Source organism: Notechis scutatus, chromosome 2, assembly GCF_049901735.1.
Source record: "Notechis scutatus isolate UNSWTSFEM ecotype Mainland chromosome 2, rNotScu1.2, whole genome shotgun sequence".
Taxonomy (NCBI): Eukaryota; Metazoa; Chordata; class Lepidosauria; order Squamata; family Elapidae; genus Notechis; species Notechis scutatus.
In genome coordinates this window covers 268153043-268174244 of record NC_142010.1, presented here as the reverse complement: position 1 = coordinate 268174244, position 21202 = coordinate 268153043, and the positions used below count along the sequence as shown (strand labels likewise).

General features: G+C 57.3%; 2 protein-coding genes across 2 annotated transcripts in view; one reads left to right on the top strand and one right to left on the bottom strand.

Moving 5' to 3' along the window:
- Window positions 1-8189, bottom strand: part of TLN1 (talin 1) — a 35272-nt gene extending 27083 nt beyond the window's left edge. The window contains 2 exon segments of the mRNA XM_026684978.2: window positions 17-180; window positions 8088-8189. Coding sequence (XP_026540763.2) covers window positions 17-146 — 130 coding nt within the window. The 5' untranslated portion in view covers window positions 147-180; window positions 8088-8189.
- A 6621-nt stretch (window positions 8190-14810) lies between these two features.
- CREB3 (cAMP responsive element binding protein 3) lies at window positions 14811-20905 on the top strand. The gene is made up of 9 exons (XM_026684965.2): window positions 14811-15352; window positions 15437-15695; window positions 18164-18252; window positions 18344-18436; window positions 18678-18784; window positions 18916-18984; window positions 19261-19345; window positions 19486-19573; window positions 20134-20905. The coding sequence occupies exons 1-9, from the start codon at window positions 14990-14992 to the stop codon at window positions 20529-20531; spliced, it is 1551 nt and encodes a 516-aa protein (XP_026540750.2). The 5' UTR covers window positions 14811-14989; the 3' UTR covers window positions 20532-20905.
- The last annotated feature ends 297 nt before the right edge of the window (window positions 20906-21202 follow it).

Genomic DNA, 21202 nt, shown 5'->3' with positions numbered 1-21202 from the left:
CCGCCTGGCCACTTACGCTGCCCCATCTGCGCCTCCGGCACCCGTTCCCGGATGATGCGGCAGGCGTCGTACACCATGGTGGAGGGCTCAAACTGCATCGTCTTCACCACGTTGCCAATGCTTATCTTGAGTGATAAGGCCACCATGGTGGCGCCTGAGATGGGCCCTCTCCTGCTTTACCTGTGGAAGAAGGGCGGGGTGAGCGGGGAGCCCTTCCCGGGCGCCACGAGGGGGAGATGGCCAACGGCTGGCCCAAGCAGTCAGGTTCCCAGAGTGGCTCGGCCTTCAGCGTCCAGTGGCCCTTCCGGGTGGAACCCAGAGCCCTTCCCTCCCACGGGCACATCCCACGTGGGCTCCTTTGTCCTCCGGAATGGACCCAGAGCCAAACAGTAAGGAAAGCCCAGCCGGCATTCTCTGTGCTATGTGCCAACTCCCCCCGGCACAGCTGCTGGGGGGCAGCGGTCAAGAAGGCTGCTGCCCCATGACTGGAATGACTCCCACCGCCATGGAGAAATGCGGAGCGCCAGGGGCAGGGCAGGGCAGCGGGAAGGGGGTGTGGCCCAGGAGGCGCCCGAGGGTGAAGATGTGCCGCATCATGCCCACAGGAAGAAGGCCATCCTGGTGGAGCTGAGCTGATAAGGCCGGTGGCCGGAGGAGGCAGATTATGCCCAGATGGCCGGCGAGAGGAAACCGCTGAAGGAAGCCAGAAGGCCCAGCCTGGCACCCGATGGTTGCCTCCCCCCCCCAACAGCCGAAGGCTTCTCCAACGCCTTCTCCAGCACAAAGGGAAGCTGGAGCCTGAGGGGAGGGGGCTGCAGGGGACCCTCCTGGGCACAGCAGCCTCCCGGGGGGCAGCGGGAGCAGGGGAGAGTTCTCCACCTTGGGTTTAAAGCCGAGGATGTGCTTAAACTGGAGGGAAAGAGCCCCTCCAACTGGAAGGGCAGCCCATGCCAGGACACCAAGTGGTGCTAACACCCCCCTGTGCCGAACCCCACCCTGCCCCCTACACCCTTCCGTCGTGCCCCGCTGCTTTCCGAGAGCTCAGGCAGGAGGAGAGGCCTTCTTAACCTCAAATACCCGAGGGTGGCTCCAAGGGGTGCCCGCTGGGCCCAGCCGGGCATCTCTGAGGCTCCTGCCTCTTGGGCCACCGCCAGAGGCAGCCTGGCAGCTGGCAGGGAGGTGGGGTCCCTTGCAGGGCTGGGAGGAGGCAGGGGCTTCTGCTCCCTTCTTCGACCAAGCGCTTCCTCTGCCCACCCCGCACCCCTGGGACGGCTCTGGGTACCTGATCCTGCTCGTTCGGCTGCCCGCCCGGTCCTTTGAGGTCTTGGCCCACGTGCGGAGCCCGCCTGCTTCAGTTTCTGGACAGGGTGAGGCTCTCCCACAGCACTTTCTCTCTCAGCCAGCCCCCTTTCTGCTTGGGCGGGTCACGCCCATTCCCCAAGGCCCCTCCCCTCAATGGCACCCGCCAATCAGGTGAATTTCGATGCCCTGCCACCTCTCGCCCCAAAGCATCCAGGAGCCGTGAGAGCGCCTGCGCAGGGATGGGTAGCTCCCTGCCCAAGTCAGAGCCCAGCGGGGGGGGTCTTTTCTGCCCCCAAAGTGAGGACAGGCAACTCAAGCTGAGCCAGCGTTGCATTTTGAGGAAGGGGGAGCAGAGCCAGGCATCCCAGGATGCTTGTGAGCTGGAGGTGGGTCCCCCCACCTGTCACTCTGCGGTCACAGGTGACCCTCCCCCTCCCCAAAAGGGCTCCAGGAATCCTGGCAGCACCGGAAGGACCCCCTGGGAGGAAGGCTGAAGGGGGCCCTGCCCGCTGCTGCTGCTGCCCCTGGTTGGTCTCAGTGGGTTTTGCTGCCTTTCCCGCTGAGCTGCCCCCCCCGCCCAACCCTGACGGAAACCAGCAGATTCTCTACCTGCCCCATCTTGGAATGGGGCTGGGTGGGTGGGTGGGTGGGTGATCTTGTCAAAGTTGTAGGCCAACAATGTGAGGGAAAGGCCAGATGCGGAGGCAAAGCCAAGGTCTCAAGGGTGGGGAGGGGCTCTGGGTCCCCTTTCTTCATCTCGGCCCACTGGGCAGTTCCGAGGCCCCAGCCAAGAAGCAGCTGGCGATGGGGCAAGCGCCTTCCTGCCTCTGCCCCCCAGTCCTCCTTTGCCTCCCCCAGGAGGCAGGCGATTCCGCCCCAGCGTCCCCCCACCATGCCGCCTGCCAGGGAGACATTCCAGGGCTGCATTCCCAGCATGGCCCCCAGAGGTCTGTTCCCAGGGAGCCGCCCCCCCGCTGGCTCAGCCCCAGGCATGACCCAGAGGCTCTGTGGCCTGTGAGGGGAGGGGGAGGGGCGGTCCTCTGCCCAAGCGCCTTCCCTCCCCCTCTGAAAGAGGAAGCAGGGCCGGCCACCCTTGGGGGCTGGGGGAAGGTTCCCAGAAGAAGCTCTTCCCCCAGCTGTGCTTCCCCTTCCTCACAGCCCCCAACCCTCCTTCCTACTGCCGGCAGACCCTCCTCTGAAAGACGGGAGGGAGCCCCCATTCCTCAGCCCTCCTGGCCAACCACCTGGCCGTCTGCCAGGGTTGGCAAAGCCCAGGGTCTCCCCCCGCTTTCCCTCCAGCTCAGGCCCGTTTCCTGAGCTCCAGCGTCCTACAAGAGGCTTCCTGCGGTGGGAGGTCACAACACCCCCAACACTGATGGAGTTTATGTTGCCGCCTATTCGCTGCCCATGGCGACTCGAGGCGGCTTACAGAATATAAAACCACATTTAAAACCATAAAAACTAACAAAACCCCAAAACATACACACACAAAGCCTTTCCCCATTTCCTACTGAGGCGACAGGATTGGCTCCTTGAACACAGAGAAGGTAAGCCCCTTCCCTGGCACTGCCTGCCAGCTTCAGTCCCAAACACAAAGCCCCTCCCCCTGCCCAACCCGGCCTTATACCTGCGTGCGTTTTCCCCACCCCTCCCCAATACCTGGTAAGGGTCTCTTTGCTGCCGCCACTCTGCCCGTCCTAGAACTAAGGCCGACAATGCAGGAGGAGGAAACGGAAGGAAGCCCCAGCCGCCCCCACAGAGGGGGGCTGAAGAGCAGAAGAAGAAGAGCTGGCCTAGAGGGCCCCCCCCCCAAGCCTCCCCTGGCCTCGTCGTCTGTGTGTGTGTGTGCGTGCGTGTGCGCGCACACACACAAAGCTGGTGAGCCAATATCTTAAAAGGGAAGTGCAGGAGATCAACTCCTTCAGCAAGCAGCAGAAGCTGTCAATTCCTACTTGGGGACGGAGGCATCGGGGAGGTCTGGCCCAAACCAAGAGAATTGTGTTGGCACACTCCCTGCCAAATGGGCTGGGTAAGAGGCCGACCCCGGCCCCTCTTCCCCACCCTGATTTCCCCAGAAAAATGCTGGGCCTAGACAGGTACCAGCAGCCCTTTCCCAGAGGGAGCCCTGTTGGGAGGGGAAGGGGGCCATGCATCTCCCCCCCGGAAGCGACACACCCTGTCAAAATAAAGGCAGCTGCAAACTTTTGGGGTCAGTGTTCAAACCCGAGGAAGTCCCGGGGCTTCAGCACCCCATGGTTGCCAGAGAGCCAGGCCTTCCTTTTCAGGAGATGTGTTGGAGGGGGAGGCGATGGGGGGGGGGGTATTTGGGGGCCACACAGGCTCAGTCAGAATCAGTGAAGCAGCGTCTGGCAAGCCCCTGGAGCGGCCCGATGATGCAAAGGCCTCCCAAAGCACCAATGGACCTGCGTGCAGCAGATGCCTGACTGCCCTGAGCCAAGCCCCCCCCCCGCCCTTCTTTCCTCACGCTTTGGCTCCGAGTGGGTCCCCTTCCTCTTAGGGACCGAGGGACCAAACCACAGAAATCGGGGATGGGAATAAAAGAGCTACCAACCTTCCAGCCTGGATGAGCCCCAAAGGAAGATGGCAGCACCGTTCAGAATTAACCTCTGTATGAACTGGGGCGCAGGTGTGGTGACTCTTTCCCAATAGGACCCCAGAGCCAAGCCCTGGCAGCACCAGGCCAGAGCGCCAGTTGAAAAAACTCTATGGGGGAGTCTCAGGCGGGGGGTGGGTGGGTATTGTGTCATGCAGAGCAGAATCCCAGGGAGCAGTGCAAGGATGATTGCGGGGTGGGTGGGTGGGTGGGATGATGGGGTAGAGCAGGGATGGACTCAAGTCAACACTAGACCAGAGTCTGGGAAGGGCAGGTCAGCTGAGGCAGGGCCCCATTTCGATTCTAGGACTGGCTCTCAAGGTTTTTATAAACCCATTAACTGCTTTGAAGTTCTCAACTAAAAAATGCAGCCCGAATCCCTCCCCCCACTCCCTGTAAATCTGCAGGCTCGGCTGCCAGGTGTTTGCTACAGGTTTAGCCTTCCATCCTCGGTGCATGAACATCTGGGGGAGCAGAGCCTTAACATCGAATGGCTTGAAAATAATTTGGGACGCTGAATGTCTCTACAGAAATACGGAACAGCCCAAGAACAAAAAAAGGGGGGGAGGAGGAGGAGGAGGAGGAGGAGGAGGAGGAGGAGGAGGAGGAGGAGGAGGAGGAGGAGGAGGAGGAAGAGAGGAGCCTGGCCCGGTTGCCTTCCTTCTCTGCATTTCAGTTTGTGGCACCCAACAAGGAATCTGCCAGACTCGGCTCCTGGAGGCAGGAAGGGCACCCACTTCTGACGGGAACTGTGGGAACTGAACGCCCCTCCCCACCTGCACAAAGACCGCCAGACACCTTTAACCTCACGCTTCCCCACCCTGGAAAGGCAGAGCCTTTGTAAAGCTTCCAAAGCTAAAGCCCCTCCCAGCTGAAAGGGCTATGCAGCAGGCAAGGGGAAAGCCAAAGCAAGCCTGAAGGCGGCTGTGCTACGGCCAAAGGCTTCCGAGAGGCCCCCCCCCGGTGTGCCGGGAGCACCCCAAGGCCAGCAGAGCCACCCGAGTCACTCCACCCCAAAGGGTGGAGGCTCTTTAAGAGTTTCCCAAAGTCTCAAGGATCAGCACCACGCTGGGAGGGAGGGAGGGAGGGAGGGAGCAGCCACCCACCCACAGCACCCGCTGGGCCAGGCCCATCCCTCCGCAAATGAGAAATGCAACAGGAAACGGCTCCCCCACCCAGCCTCCACTGCTCTTCTGCGGCCTGGGCTAGAGTTGACAGGCCTCCAAACACCCAGGCAAGGCTCTCCTCCTTCCCTTCCCCACACAGCACCTGCCCTCCTCCTTGCTAAGTGGGGAAGAGGAGAGCCTGCTCTGGGCTACACCATTCCAAGTCAGTCGCCGCTCCCCCCCTCCCCATCCCTGGGCGTGGGGGTCCATCCCAGCCCCACCCTTTCTGAGCTGGGCCTACTTCCCCTGTCATCCCCCTCAGGCAGCCCCGGCTTCCCATCTGCAACCTTTGACACCCCGGCAGATACGGAGGGGAGCCCCCGACCCAAACCTCTGGAAATGCTAGGCGGCCTCCCTGACGCTACAGGACAGAAGGGCCGGCTCTCCCCTCCAGGTCAGCTGCCCGCAGGTCCACTTCCTGCCCGTCCAGCTCATGGCGGCCTCAACAGGCCCACTGATGCCAGAGCTTCCTCCCTCCCACTCTGGGCACAAGGGAAGGGCAAAGGGGCCAGACGCACAGGGGGCACCAGCTGTGCAGCCCCAGAGGTCTCCGGTGACGCCCCTCCCGGCATTCCAAGGTGCCCCAAAGAGAGGGGGGAGAGGAAGCCCCCCCTTCAAACACCACCGGGGAGGCTCGTCCCCTTGCCTTGCACTCCCTGAACCAGAAACCAGGAGAGGGAGTGGAGGGAGGTGGCCCACATGCCCACCCGGTTTGGAAGGCCTGCTCCCCCTTCTCCACAGAGGCTGTCCAAGGGCCTGCTGCTGCTCTCCTGGGCCAGCCTCAGGTCGGATGGCCAAGGGCAGCTGCAGAAGGCCTGACAAGCCAGCCTGAACCCTACAGGGCCCTCTTGGCTGTGCCTCATCCCTCCCAGATGTGGAGACAGCCAGGAGGAGGAGGAACTGAGTGGGAAGTGTCCTCCTCCCATGGCAAAAGGGTCCACAATGATTGCTACCAAATATGGAATGCCTGGCCACTTCTCCCCCTCCCCTCCCCCCCTCAGCAGCAGCAGCAGTGGGGGGAGGGGGGAGGCCGCAGGGCCTCTATTCAGAGGCAGAGTGGACCACAGCACCAAGAACTGGCGGAAGGCACACAATCCCCTCCCCACCTAGAGGGGGCCTAGGATACTCTTGTGTCAGATGAGGAATGCGAAGGGCACCCCCCCCCCACTCTGGGCAAGCATACCACTGTCCCTCTGGAGCCCCAGGCATGATTTGTGGCACGCTTGAGGGACTTCCTGCCCTCTGCAGCTTTTAAGAGCTCTAACCCAAGTTGTAGGAGCAGCCCTGGGTGTCTCCTGGGGTAAGGTGGAGGAGCACGTGCCTCACACAAGGCATCCCTGAGCGAGGCAGATGTTACAGTGGCAATCAAAGGCTCCGCATTCTGTGGGGGAGGGGGGAGGCCCCACTTCTACAACTACAAGAAACAAGTGGGATGCCCAGCTCTGCCCAGCGACACTTGGCAGTGCCCTTTCAAGCAGAGCACTGCAAAATGCCCTCCAGGTGGGAGAAAAGCTGCTTGAAGGGTCTACCTCCAAAAGCATCCCCTTGGGCACGCCTGCTGCCTCTGCGCTCCGCTCCAGCAAAACCCAGAAGCCCAAGGCCATAGAACTTTGGGGTGGGGGGCTTCCCACAATCTCTCACAAAGCAAGCCAGGAGCCCCCGCTAAGGAAGTGCGGCTTTAGAAAAAAATAGAAAGTGGAAATCAACTTGGCAGCCGCCAAAGAGCAAAGCAGTAAACCAAAGTAGATTACTGCAGAGAAACTCCAAATTTCACAGCTCCATTTTCAGTAGGTTAAAAATAATCCCAGTCATCTTGATCAAAACGGCCCAAAACATTTGACAAAGCCTGCAGCCTTGGCTGCCGTTTGTGGTTTTATTTTTTCCTGTAAACACTCGCCTGCTAATTCTGGAGTATGCATTGCACAAGACACAATTGGTGCTAGAAACCTATTACAGCACCTTTTTTTAGGTGCATCTTTGATACTCCCTTGTTGCTAGCAGGCATTCGTGAAATGTCTGCTGGCAAGCAAACCAAACTCCAGAGAACACGGGGGCCTCCGCCGTTCAGCCCCGGCAGCTACGGATTCCCTTCCATTGGAAAAAACATTTCAGAAACCGAACCGAGACCTCTTCATGCAAAAACCCGTCACCAGTGAGAAATGCCCCTCCCTCAGCCCCCCCCCCCCAGCACAGCGCCATAAAAGGGACTATTTTGTCCACATTCGGTTCAATATTGAAACTCCGCCTTTTACCCGCCTGGAATTTAAGGAGCGGGCGAGGTTCGCCCTCCCCCCGCCAAGTAGACTGGCTGACCGGGGGTGGGGCTGCCGCCGCGGAGGGGGCTCCGAGGGCTGCGGCAGAGTGGGAGGGCAGCCAGCAGTTCCTCCTTTCCGCTTTCCCTACGCCCGACTTCCCCGGAGGCCCCGCTCGGAGCAGCAGGACCTCCCCCACCGCGCCCGTGTCCAGCCAAGAGGGGAGAGGGGGCCCGGCGGGGAGGGGGCTGGCCCGGGTCAAAGCGCTGCCGGCTCAGACGGGGCAGCCGCGAAACTCTCGGAGGCTGCACGGGGCAGGCGGGGAGCCCAAGGCCGGGAGACGGAGGGCGAGGGCGCCTTCCTCTGCACGGCACCCCAAGGCCGAGGGCAGCGAAGGCTCCGCGGCCCGCCGGGACCCTCCCCTCTCGGCCGAGGAAGGGCGCGAAGGCAGAGTCGGAGCGCGAAGCCCGCAGGGTCCACACCGGGCCTTTCTCCGCCGCCAGACGACCGCCCCCCCTCCAGGGCGAGACTCCCCGCGGCCGTCCTGTAAACCCGCGCAGGGCCGGACGGGAAGGGCCGGGTTTCCCGCGGAGGAGCGGCGGCTCCCGGGCCCTCCTCGGCCGTCGCGTTGGGGCTCCGGGCCCTTCCCGGCCGGCGGGTGGGAGGGCCGGAGCGGCGCCCAACCTCGCCTGCCGGGCGCGTGGCTGGCTGGGCCTCCCGGGAGGGGGAGCGGCGGCGGCGGCGTTTTCCTACCTGCGGGGCGAGGCGGCGGCGGCGGCGGCGAGCGCTGGGCTGTGAGCGAGGGCGGGGAGGGCCGCCCCAACTCCCGCCTGGTCCCGCCCCGCCCGCGAGGCGCCTCCCCGCCAGCGCGCATGCCCGGGGCCCTCGGGGGTGGGAACTCCTCCTCGCAGCCGCCGCTTTGGAGAGACCCCCGAAACGTCTCTTTGCCGTCGTGGGTGCGCCGTCGGGCCGAGGCGAGAAGCGAAGCGGCGGAGCCCTCTTCCGTTGAGGGCGGCCTGGGAGAGCGGAGCCCCCACGGGCCTCGTCCGTTTTCTCCGTGGTGGGCCGGACCCTCCTCCGCGCGGTGGCCTTTCGGACCAGGTCTCCAAAGGGTCCCGGTACTTCAACTCCCAGAATTACTTGGCCGAACTGGAGGTTCACTTTCGAGCCAGGGAATTCTGGGAGTTGAAGTCCACCCGTGTTAAAACTGGCCAAGGTTGGAAAGCGGCGCTCCGGAAGTTCGGGAGTTTTGCCCTTTTGTTGCTTTTACCCGAGTGGAGAATGTCGGAATGCGCCTCATTCTCTCCTCCCCCGCTTCTGTGCTGCTGGAGTCCGCGCCGGCGTCTGTCCTTGGGGGAACAGGCGAAGGCCCTTGGCAGGATGCCCAGGGCAGGGTCTCCCGGGGCCGCCCCGCCAAAGCAGCCGGTGGCAGCAACAGAACGAGGCTGCTTTGGCGGCCCTGGCACAGACGGCGACCCGTGCCGCATCGGAGGAAGCAGCCTGGAAAAACACACCGGTAGGCAAGACGTCGATGATGTTGCCGGTCGGCTGACTCGACATGCTACCAGGGAAGAGCTGAGGGTCTTTGGGGGCTCTAATGGTGTTTGTCATGGGCCGCCTTTAAGACCTCCAGAAGCTCTAGTCAAGTGGCTGGTGCTGCCCTGCAGGGAAAGAAAATCCGAAGCTGCAAAGACAAGAACCAACACTAAGAACCTGGAACAGAAAGGAATTCTGGGGTGTCCCATGTGGCACCACCTACGAGCTGCACTGGTTGCCGCTTTGTTTCCTGGTCCAATTCAAGGTGTTGCAAACCTTCATGGTGTAGGTTCCAGATCACCTGATTGAGTTGGGTAGCTATAGATATTGAATAAAGAAATATAATACAAGGAACCTGTTGTCAGGTTCAGTCACACGACCGAAAGAAAGCACAACAGCCACAACAGGATTTGATGTAAGCAGTTTATCTTCCTCCGGAGTGTGCCGGCTGTGGATCCTATGCGATTTCCCTCTCAGCTCTTCTGCCATCGCTCGAGTTACTCCTGCAGGCTCACGGCAGCTAAATGATCTTGAGTCACAGGGCTTCATAGCGATGTCCAGGCCAGCAGCTTGCATGATCGGGAGTCATAGGGTTTCGTAGCAACGTCCACAGCCAGCTCAACCCCTGAATTGCAGCCCATGGATGAGGTTGGGCTGACACATGTCCCAATGGGAGAATGGAATCTTAATTAATCCCACCAGATCCTCCCCATCTGCATTTTGCTCCCTTCATCTTGGTTAATTGAATTTTAACTGAATTTTAAAGGTATGCTATTTAAATGTGGATTTAATGTTAGGGTAGAGTTGGAGGAATTTGCAAAAGTATCAGGTTTTATTAGTGAATTTTCAGAAGTCTCAATTCATATTCATTTAGATATTTCCAAAAGCACAGAAAGAGATACAGATGGTCATTGACATGATCATTTGCTTAATGATAGTTCAAAATAATGACAGCCTCAGAAAGGATGCTTTATTACCAGTAAACACTCTGGACTGTCGCAAAATGGTGTGTACACACACACAATCCCTTGATTGGTAGACTGGATGGTTGGTCACCTATTTACTCTTAGGAGCAGTTACTAAGCACCCCACGATTATGCGAGGAGGAAGCCAGCAGGGAAGTTTGCAAGCTGCTACTGTCCCTTCTCTGGGAATCAGCTGAAAGAGCTGTCTGTTGAAGGATTTCAGCACCATTCCTGCTGCCTGCCAAAGATTTCAGCTCTGTGTATGGCAGAAAGCCAAAGGCAGGCAGTTCTTCGGCCGGAGATGGAGCCAAAACCCAAGCAGCATTTTCAGCCCCAGAACTGACACAGGCAGTGCAGTTGGAGCATGGAGTGCCACAGGCAGGTAGGAGAGGTCCAGCGTAGGCCGCATGTGTGTCTCTAAGGGAAGATTTTCTGCCTTGGATGATGCCTTGGAGGAGGACTCGAGAGACCTGGCACAAGCTGCTCTCTAGGTGTCTCTCTAGGAGGTGGAGGCTGGCGGCTGAAAATCCTTCCTGCCGAAAACCCAAGCAGGATTTTCAGCTCCGAGTTCTTCCTTTACTTGCTTAACGACTCATATGGTAATGACTGGAATGCTAGGATGGCAGTTGTTGAACTAGACAGTCATGAGATATTTTGCTGAACAAGGGCTTCATTCAGTGACTGAGATTCCAGTCGCAATTATGGTCTTAAGTTGAGGACTATTTGTATCTGGTTAATCTGATGTTCCAGTGGCACATGCGCCTTTCAAACGTGGGGTCCTTGGTGCTCTCGGAGCTGGGTTTGCTTGCAGAACTTTCATTAGCCTGTCAGGTAATGCCTTCAGGATGAGGGTGGGGTTTGCTCCCTTGTTGCTCCTTCCTCTTCTTCATTGTTCCCATTGGATTGCCATTGTCAACTCACATGGAGTTGGCTTTGGAAATCCACCAGTGGACTGGATTTGCACTCTGCCCTTTTCATCAGAAATTTCACTTGTTTTCCTTGCTTCCAGCGGTTAGAACATCTAAGGTATTTGATTCAGTTTTAACTCTTTTTATTTTTAGTCCAATGTTCCTCATACATATTCTATTTATCAATAAAAAGGGCAGTACCTTGGTACACTGCTTATCTGCTCCATATTCTACTTTAAAGCTACCATATTCTAACACTGTATCTTATAGTACATTGCAAACTAAACAAACTGATCTGAAGCGATGAAGGTGAACAGAGGCTGTGACTAAGGCCCCATGCAATCTGTAACTGGGCCGCTCGTGTGTACCTATTCCATCCAATTTCATGTTTTACCACAGGAAAAAGGATTTTTTTTCCCTTGATGCTCCAAACAGAGGATGGGAGCTCTCCCATCCTCTTTTGTCCTGACTCCCCAGCAGTGGGTCAGTGGGGGGCCTGCCTTTACATCCACCGAGCAGAAGCAGAATGACAAAAGAGAGGAGGAGGAGGAGGCCCTTTGGCCGTCCTTCTGTTCGGATCCTGCCCTCCCTTCCCTTTTTCTGCTCAGTCCCTAGTTTCTATTCCTTGTTTCAACCTCGTTACCCTTCTTTGAACTGATTCCCAGTTCTCTTAAATGCTATGGCCACAACTGGACCCGGTCCTGGGGGTGGGCTCTGACCAAAAAATGGAAGACGATGCATTGCTTGCTGCAATTAATGAAGCATTTCCGTGGATACAGCCTAAAATAACTGATTGATATGTGAAATTACAATGGAGCTGAAGGAGGGGCGCTTGTGATTGGTCCTCGGAAGGATAGCTGTTTCAATATCCCCATTGTCACACAATTGCGATCCAGGCACTCCAGCCGGCCACAGTCGATCATGATCACAATCGATCGTGTGATTTGCAACCTTCCCTGCTGAGGAAGCCAGCAAAGGGACGCCAATAGAATAGAATAGAATTCTTTATTGCCCAAGTGTGATTGGACGCACAAGGAATTTGTCTTGGTGCAAATGCTCTCGGTGTACATAAAGGAAAAGAGACATCCGTCAAGAGTCAAGAATCATCAGGTACCACCCTTAATGATAGTCATAGGGTACAATAAGCAATCAAATCATACTAGGAAACAGTCCATATAAATCGTAAGGATACAAGCGACAAAGTTACAGTCCTACAGTCACAAGTGGGAGGGGATGGGTGATAAGGAGGGATGAGAAGATTAGTAGTGATAGTATTGCAGACTTTGTAAATAGTCCTCCCATAAGTTGCACTCCTCCCTTTATCTCCCAAAGCAGCCCTGCTACAGAATACAGCCAGCCAGCCACGCACTCACCCACACATGCTCTATAGCGCCTGCCTGCGGCATTCCCCCAGCTGCCAGTCAGTCTGCTTGCCCAGGTCTCCTGTCACATGAGGTCCTCTGAGTGACTCACAAGGCCTCTGAGTTAGGATGGGGACATGGACACCATCACGGGTTAGGGCTGCATTGCCTAGTGATGGAAATTCCGGGCCCAGCTGTCCTCCTAATCCAAGGGCTTCCTAGGCCTTTTTCACAAGCACCATGCCCAGGCCAGGGGTCCCCATCCCACATTAAGCATTCATTTCCCCAAAGGGAACACCTTCGCACGTCTTTCTGTTAAAATTTAATGTTATTACTGCGGTTAAACTGGGAGAAGACTAAAAGGCAATGTTATTTGAAAATTCCAGTCTGGGTATCGGCTATTGAAGCTTTTTCTTATCCTATAATATACAAAAAGGAACAAACAGATATGGTGAAATATTGAATGAAAAGGGTGAACTTAAATCTATGCAAAAATTAGAAGAACAAGGTATAAAGATGAATTGGTTTTCATATGCGCAAATACATTCAAGGTATGATAAAGATGCTAAAACAGAAAGTTTCTATGATAAATTGGCTGATTTAGATAAGATTTTGACAGGTACTGATGAAAAGGTGATTAAAAAATTGTATGGGTATCTATTAGAAATTAAACTAGAAGAAGAACAATTTAAAGAAACTGCTTGGGGGGGAAATTTTGGATATGGGATTGATCTAGAGAAATGGCAAAAATTGTGGTCTCAAAATTATAAAATGACATTGTCAACAGCATATAAAGAAAATTTGTATAAGATGTTTTACAGGTGGCATTTCCCCCCAAAAAGAATAGCAAGAATGTTCAAGAATAAATCTGAAAAATGTTGGAAATGTCATCAAGTACCTGGCTCATATTACCATATGTGGGAGACTTGTGTAGATGCCAAAAAATAATGGACTAAAATCCACACATGGTTGGAAAAAATGACAAAAAGGATATAGACTTGAGATATTTTTACTGGGAATTTTACCTGAAATATATAGTAAAGACTTGAAATACCTGATTGTAAATGTATTAACAGCGGCTAGTATTTGCCAAAAACGGGAAAAATGAGAAAGTACCATCACAGGAGGAAATTATTAAGAAAATATTGGAATGTGCTGAAATGAGTAGACTGACATTTGAAATCAGAGAACAAGATGATAAACAATTATATAAAATTTGGGATCTATTCTATCAATGGTTAGACAATAAAACATGGTAATGAAATATGTAGATTTTTAGAACATAATGAATATATAAAAATGTATTTTTTTATTATATCTACAAAATGATTGTAGGATAGATCTGAGATGATAATATGAACTGTCACAAAACAAATAAAATAAAATATGGATTATCTTGTTTAATATGAATGAATAATAGTATAGTCAAATGATTGATTAATAATATTAATGTATTTAGGAATATTTGATTGACAATATGAGAATATATACAACGTAATTGTAATTGAAGACTATGAAGTGGAAGCACAGAACAATTTGTAAACCAATCGACACACTGCATGTATATATATGGAAGATGGCTTGATGTTTTTATGTTTTGTTTGTCTATGTTTGTCTTAAAAAACAATAAAACTTTATAAAAAATTTTTTTAATGTTATTACTTTGGCCTCATCCTGACACTCCAGCACAGGGCTCTCAGACTCGCGGCCCATGTTGGCCATGCCCACACCCGGTTTAGCGAAGGAGGGAAAAGTCCTGGTACGGGAGGCAACGCGAGTTTGACACCCCTGATCTAGCATGATTGATGGAATTCTATTTCTGTCTTCTAGGATGGTAACTATCCCCAATGCAATAAGCACCCTCACTCCCCTCTCCCCACAAGCCATTCCTGAGAAGAAGATCCTGTAAGTCCAGGGGATGGGCCTGGGCTGATCCTTGCGGCCATTCGCTTTGGACCTCCCTCACCAAGTTCTGTGGACGAGCAAAGCTTTTGAGCCACTCTCTCTCCACTTGTCCCCCAGCTGCCCAACTCTCCCTTTCCCTTGCTATCAGAATGAGAAAGTGCTTTGCTGAAGGTTAAACCCTCCAACCAGCTGGGAGGGGGAGGGTGTGTGTGTGTATGTGTGGGTGGCTGTATTCTCCAAAGTGCCGGAAGGCAGGACAAGCAGTGACAGGCAGAGGCCCCTGACACAGGGCCATCCAAAGGGTAGTTATTTATTCAATCCATGGGCCACATTACATCTCATTTATCATCATAATGTCCTTACCACCACCAAGCAACATCTGCCTATCCCAGGTCCTTGGAAAGCATAACCTCAGGTCTGCTGGGGACTTCTGGAAGCCTCCGCATCTGAAGGCCATTCCGGCTGAGAATCTCTATCCTGGGCAGTTCACAAGCAATGGAAACATTGTTTTTATTGAGTATCCTACTGTGATTTATATTGATTGCTTCTTCTGGTATCCTGTCACTGAGTATTGAACCTTATGATTTATGAGGTTTGTATTTTATAATTATGATCATGATTTATCACTTGTTACTTGTATATGTACACTGAGAACTTACCCACCGGAGATAAACCCCAATCACACTTTGCCCCCCAAAGAATCCTATTCTATTCCAAAAAACAACCACCACGCAGAGCTATTAAAAGCAAGGAGGGTTTTCGGACTGCGATGTACTCCCTCTGGAGGTCAGGCAGGGGTTCAACGGGGGCGGGGCAAGCCTAGCTCGGGCTGTCATTTGGCAATGCACGCGAGGGGCGGCGGGCTGGACTAGAGCATCTCCGAGACCCCATGACGTCAGGCATCCAGCCAAGCGCCGGTCCCGCCAAGGACCCGCTGAGCGACCGGAAGCGACCATGACGTCAGAAGCCACGGGATTTTCATGACGTCAGAAGCCGCGGGCTTTTCCCAGCCTCGAGTGACCACAGCGCCAGCCAGTGAGCGGCCGCGAGAGAGGCGGGACAAGAGAAAGACGGACCGAGAGCGAGACTTCCCGGGCGTGACGTCATCTCCGCCGTGTTGGAAGGGAGGGGCAGCAACGAGCGGCAGCCGCTTGGGTTGCCGGCTTCCCTTCCGCGGATCCCGCCCGGGGTCCGTCCGCGCGTGGTTGGAGCGGCCGCCGTGGCCGGAGAGGCGGGGGCGCCATGGCCGAGCAGGACCTGCTGGACTTCCTCCTGCGGGAGGAGCTTTTCCTGGGGACGAGCCGGGGCCGCAGCCAGAGCCGTGGGGCTTCCCGCAGTCGCAGGTGAGCGGCGGGCCGGGCAGGGCCGGCCGGGCGGGCGGTGCCCTCGGCTGCCCCTGGTTGCTCCTGCCGCCTCTCGCCCCGCAGGTCCCGGGCGGGCAGGAGGACGAACTGGAGGAGCTGCTGCGGTGCCTCTGGAGCCCCTTCTGGGAGGAGTCGGACAGCTCCGCCGAGCCCTCCGGCCAGAGCAGCCTCGCCGAGGACCGGAGCCCGTCTCCCGCCAGCAGCCTCCCTGGCTGGGGCCGCGTGGAGTCGGAGCACAACTACTCCCTGCCCCCGACTGCCCCCGCGCCGCACACGGAGCCCTCCTGGGAGGCGGCCGAGGGCGACGTGGCCATCGATCTGGGTGAGCGGGGCAGGCGGAGGCTTCCCGGCGGCCCGGGCTGAGCTGGGCCGGGGGCTGCAGTGGGCCGAGAGGGGAGCTGGGCTGCCCTGCCGCTTCCTTGTGCGTGGCGCAGAGGAGGGAGAAATGGCTGGGAAGGAAACTGCCGAAGCCGCAGGAAGAAACGGCCGCAGCACCCGGAAGAGCCAGCTGAGCCCAAGGCAGCATCCAAGCGGGGACAGCTGCCTCTCCCGCTCTACTTCTCTGGCAGGGAGGAGAGAGAAAACCGCTTTCCCACGTGCAAAATCCTGGCTTCAGTGAGGCATTTGATAAAATAGAAGGAACCCCTCCCCCCTTCTTGGTAAGACAGAACAAGGTGTGATAGACAGACAGCATCACCCCCAGGTGGATAGGCAACTGCCCTCCACTGCAGTGCCTCCCTGGAAGGGCATCTCCAGGGAGGGGGGAGTGTGCCGGCTGTCTTAGGCCCAGGAATCTTCAGTATTTTCCATCAGTGATTTAGAAGAGGGGATAGAAGGGAAATTCATCAAACTTGGGGATGACACCAAGCTGGGGGGAATTGCCAGCGCTTTAGAAGTTTAGATGATAGACGGATCTCGGCAGACTTCAGCCTTGGGCCCTCTCCAGCAACACACACTAGTCAGGGGTGCGGAAAGTAGGGCCCCACATGCAGGCAGCGTAATCCAGTGCATGGGGGGGTGGGGGATGGAATAGGAGAGGGGTGCCTCACTCAATTTCACTGAGGGCCGCATCAGGGTTGTGTTTGAACTCTGGGAGGGTGGGGTGGGCGTGGCCAGGGTGGGTGTGGCCAGCGTGACCTCACTTGATGGCCCCCATGCTCTGCCACTGAAAATGGGCTCCCAAGCTCCGTTTTTGGCTGCGACGGCCTCCTGCACCCTCTGCCAGTGGAAACGGAGCTTGGGTGAGCCACACTTTCTCTGCCAGAGGCACAGTGGGCCTGTCGTTTGCTATTTCCAGAGTGGCCAGATCTAATCACCCCACAGGCTGGCCCCGGGCCTCAAGTGACAGCCCTGGAACAGGAGGTACTTGGCTCAACAGTGGTAGTAACTGAAGGGGACCTGGGCCTCTGGGGGGGTCACCGCTTGAGTAGGAGCCAGCAGTGTGCTGCAGCTGCCAAAGGAGCCAACCCGGTCCTAGGCTGCATCAACAAAGCATGTTGTGTGAAGATGGTGTGAAGCGTCTATGTGAAGGGTTGGTACTGCTCTGGAAAGGCCACACCTGGAATAGTGCATCCAGTTTTGGTCACCACAATACAAAAAAGATGTTGAGACTAGAAAGAGTGTAGAGAAGAGGAACACAAAGGAGACTAGATGGACCATGGGGGGAGGTGACTGTGGAAGGACTAGGGGTGACAGGATGGCAGGGGGTCCAATATTTGAGGAGCTGCCACAAAGAAGGGAGGAGGGCAAGACAAGAAGCAACGGAGGGAAGCTTATCAAAGAGAGATCCAATCTAGAACTAAGGAGAAATTTCCTGACAGAAGAAACAGTAGAACGGTTTGTCTCTGGAAGTTGTGGATGCTCCAACACTGGAGGTTTTCAAGAAGACAGCCGTTTGTCCAGAATGGGATAATGTTTCCTACTTCAGCAGGGGCTTGGACGAGAACAGTGATGGCGAACCTTTTGGCTACCAAGTGCCCAAAGGGTGTGTGCCTGCTTACCCAGAATGCAAGGTGCACCCCCCACATGTGCTCACCCCCACGCATGCACAGCAGAGACCCGAAGGCCAGTTGGCCAGCGGGAGGTGCACACGTGTGCGCGTTGGAGCTGAGCTGGTGCGCGTGCCTACAGAGAAGGCTCCGTGTGCCACCTGTGTCATATGCCATGTGCCATAGGTTCTCCATCACTGGACTGGAAGCTCCCCAAGGTCCCTTACAAGCTTGTTATTCTGGGCCTTCAGCTCCAGTCTGCTCCCCTTGATATTTCCTGCCCCCCACACCCCACACCCTGGCTTCTGCAGGTGGCCCCTGATTCAGCATAAGCTGCCTAGCCCTACAAAGGGCTTTCACACCCCAGGCCCTTTAAGGAAATGTGGGGAGTGCAATTTTAGCAAAGCCCCCTAGATCCAGAGAGGCTAATCTGGGGGTTTGGCCCACGAAACGCTCTTAGTGGCCTAATGCTACAAAACCTTGACTCGGGTCGGAAATTGTATTCTCAGAACTCAGTCTTACGGGGGCTTCCTATGGCTCTGTGCCCCAGCTGGCTTCCCCCAACCCTTGGACCAACTGCCTACGCTGGCATCCCAGGCTGGGCCCATCGGGACCCATCCGCCTCAGTAGCTGGCTGGTTCTGCCAACAGGCCAATGCTCTGGAGCCTCCCACTAACCAGGCCTGCTCTAGCCGGCTTGGTGTCTGGTGTGAACCCAGCCCCAGGACAGGGGTGAGGTTTGCCCTAGGGAGGGGGTGGTTCCCGGTGCTGCCACTTGCACGGTTTTCTCTTTCCTCTTCCAGAAATGCAGGCAGACGTGGAGACCGCTGAGGGCCTCGGCCTTCCCACCGCAGCACTCTCAGCAGAGGCCCCGGTAGGAGGAGGCATGCAGGTAGGCCGCCTGGCCAGGCCGCCCTTCTGGAGCCCCTCACCCCTGGGGCTTCCCAGGCCCTGACAAGCCCACCCCTCTTCTGCTTTTCCAGCTGGACTTCCCGCTGCTGGTCCTGACGGAGGAGGAGCAGCAGCTCCTGGAGAAGGAGGGCGTCTCGATTCCTTCCCACTTGCCCCTAACCAAGGTGGGCTCCCCTCACCTAGCCGAGGGACACCCAAAGGCACCAGGGAGAGAGAAAGCCTGCTCCCCCGCTCTTGGCTCCAGGAGGGGAAGGGGGGCCTCCCGGGCAGCGGAGGAGGGGCCACTGGGCTCAGGGCTGGAAGAAGCCTTGGCAGGCAGGCAGGCAGGCGGGCTGAAAGGCAGGGGCTGCCCAGGGGAGGGGAGGGGGGCCCTTGGCTGACCACCCCCAACCTCTGGGCTGCCAGGCAGAGGAGCGGGTCCTGAAGCGAGTCCGGAGGAAGATCCGCAACAAGCAGTCGGCCCAGGACAGCCGGCGGCGGAAGAAGGTCTACATGGACAACCTGGAGAGCAGGTGGGGATCCCCGGGCAGCAGAGGGGCGGGGAGCGCCCCCTCCTCCTGAGGCAGCAGGGCAGGGCATTCCTTGCTTCCCCTCCCCTCTTGCCACCCTGTCCAGGCTTCCTCGCTGACCCCTCTCTCTGCAGGGTGCTGGCCTGCACGGCCCAGAACAGCGAGCTCCAGAAGAAGGTGCAGCTGCTGCAGAAGCAGAACACGTGAGTTGGGGCGGGGGTGGGGCACCCTCCTCTTGAGGGTTCTGCAGGCTAATTGGGGGTGGCCGTAGCAGCCCTGCCCTTTATTTGCCTGCACGCGGATCGAACGATGTGGAGACCACCCCACTCCATAGGGGTGCCGCCCTGGGCTGAGCCTGGAGGAGCCTGGTTCAGGGCAGGGGGCTCCCTGCTGCAGCGACATACCCCCACCCACCCACCCACACACACGTACACACCCTGGGGTGCAGCTGAGGGTGAGTCAGCCTTGCTCTGTTGCAGGTCCCTGCTTGAGCAGTTGAGGAAGCTGCAAGCGCTTGTCCAGCACTCGTCCACCAAGACGGCTGCGGCCAGTACCTGCGTCCTGGTGAGTTTCTGTGCCTCCAGCCCGCTGGCCGGCCCTCCCTTGTGCCCCTCCCGTGGGCCAAAAATGGGAGCTGCCAGGAGGGGGCACGTCTTGGCTGTGCCAACTGCGGTCTGATGGCCTTGCATCCCCTCTCTGCCCAGGTGATGGTCCTCTCCTTCTGCCTGGTCCTCCTGCCCAGCCTCTGTCCTCTGGGTGGCCAGAAGCAACCCCTGGGGCAGCAGCATGGAGGTGAGTCTCCAGGGCTGGGTTGGTCCCTGCAACCTCAGGGTGGAGCCCCCAAAAAAAAAGCTGCCTGCTCTCGGCTGCAGCTCATGCCAAAACTGAGCAAATTCCTGGGGGCTACAGTCCCCGCGGCTTCTGCCCCTCCCAGCTGCCCAGCTGGCTTCAATGGGTGCAGAACAAGTTGGAGCAGTTTTGCCTCCGGGCGGAGAGCAAAGGGGAGGCTTTGTTGGCTTCCTTCCCTGGTAAGAAAGAGGCAGGGCCTGGCTTAAGCCAAGCGCCCCCAAGGAGACTCCTTTGCAAAACGATACTTTCCGTGGCCAGGGGTGGCATCCCCAGAGAGACAGGGCTGGCTTGGGAGCACTTCTGATAGCTTTTTCCAAAGGGAGGAAAGCGGCAAACAGGAGATGCCGTCCTTCTAAGAAGCACAAAGTTGTTGGGGGCCGTTCCTTCCGAGGGAAGAAGAGGAAGAGGAGAGGAAGGGGAAGAGGAAGTTGCCAGGGCCAGGGACCCCAAGGGGGGCAACCCAGCTCCCCTGCAGTGCTCTAACTGCGCCCTTTTTCTTCCAGTGTTGTCCCGAAAGCTGCGTGAGTTCCCAAGCGGGGCTTCCCAGACATTGGCTGGTGCCCCCAGCCAGCAGAAGCGCCGACACCCCCTCCCGTCCTGGGTCCCCTGGCTGCTTTCACCAGAGGAAGCTCTGTCCCCCAAAGCTTTTGGGGCTGCAGGAAGCCTCAACGCGTCCCTGGAAGGTCCACCGAATGCCCTGGAGACTGCGGGGGGGCCCTCGGCCAGCAACGGCAGCTCCTCCTCGGATTCCCCTTCCCCTGCCTTGGAGGGGCTCCTCCTCGCCCCCAAGGACCCTCCGGGGAAGGAGAGGGCACTCCCACCCGCCTCTGTCGACCAGCCTGGCCGGACAGAGGGTGCCAGCAGCGTCATCCTGCAGCCCCATCGCTCCGATGAAATGTGAGGGCTTCCGGCTGCTTTGCCTGCAACATGTAGATGCCGAGATCTGGAAGGGGAGACTGCTCGGAAGGGGAGGGGGGCTGCTCAGCGACAGAGGCCTTGCCCTGGCAGGGCTCCTCCGACGGGGGCTTCACGGGCCACCCCAGGCTCCGAAGAAGGGCCGCTGCGAGCCCCAGTAGGAGATGCTCTCTGCCCCCCTCCTAGGCATCTGCCCTGCCTCTCTGGGGGTCCCCCCACAGCTAGCATGAAGCAAGGGCCGGGGTTGGCCCACCCCAGAGCGTGAGGCTGGGCTGGAGAGGACGGACGCTGAAAGGTTTGCTCTGGTCCTGCTTCGTGTTGTGTTCCTGTACAGGGCAACCAATAAATGGCTCTCCACTCCCTCTGAAGTGGCCTGGGTCCTGCCCAGCTGCCCCTCGTTTCCCACGGGTGGATTGTGCATGGCCGCCTTAGGGGGGCTGCCTCCAGGACCATCCATCCCCAGCCTTCTCCCTGGGGTGTCCCCATCGCCACTGGGACTGTCCCCAGACTTGTGGGCGGTCTTTGTCCCTCTTCCAGCACCTAGCCTTCCGGGCGGCCTTCCTGGGGGCCAGCTGAGCCTGGCAGGTGCTCCCTTGCGGTCCTTGGGCCAAAGGGGTGTCACCTGGGCTGCCCCACCGGGCTGGCTTGTGCTTCGGC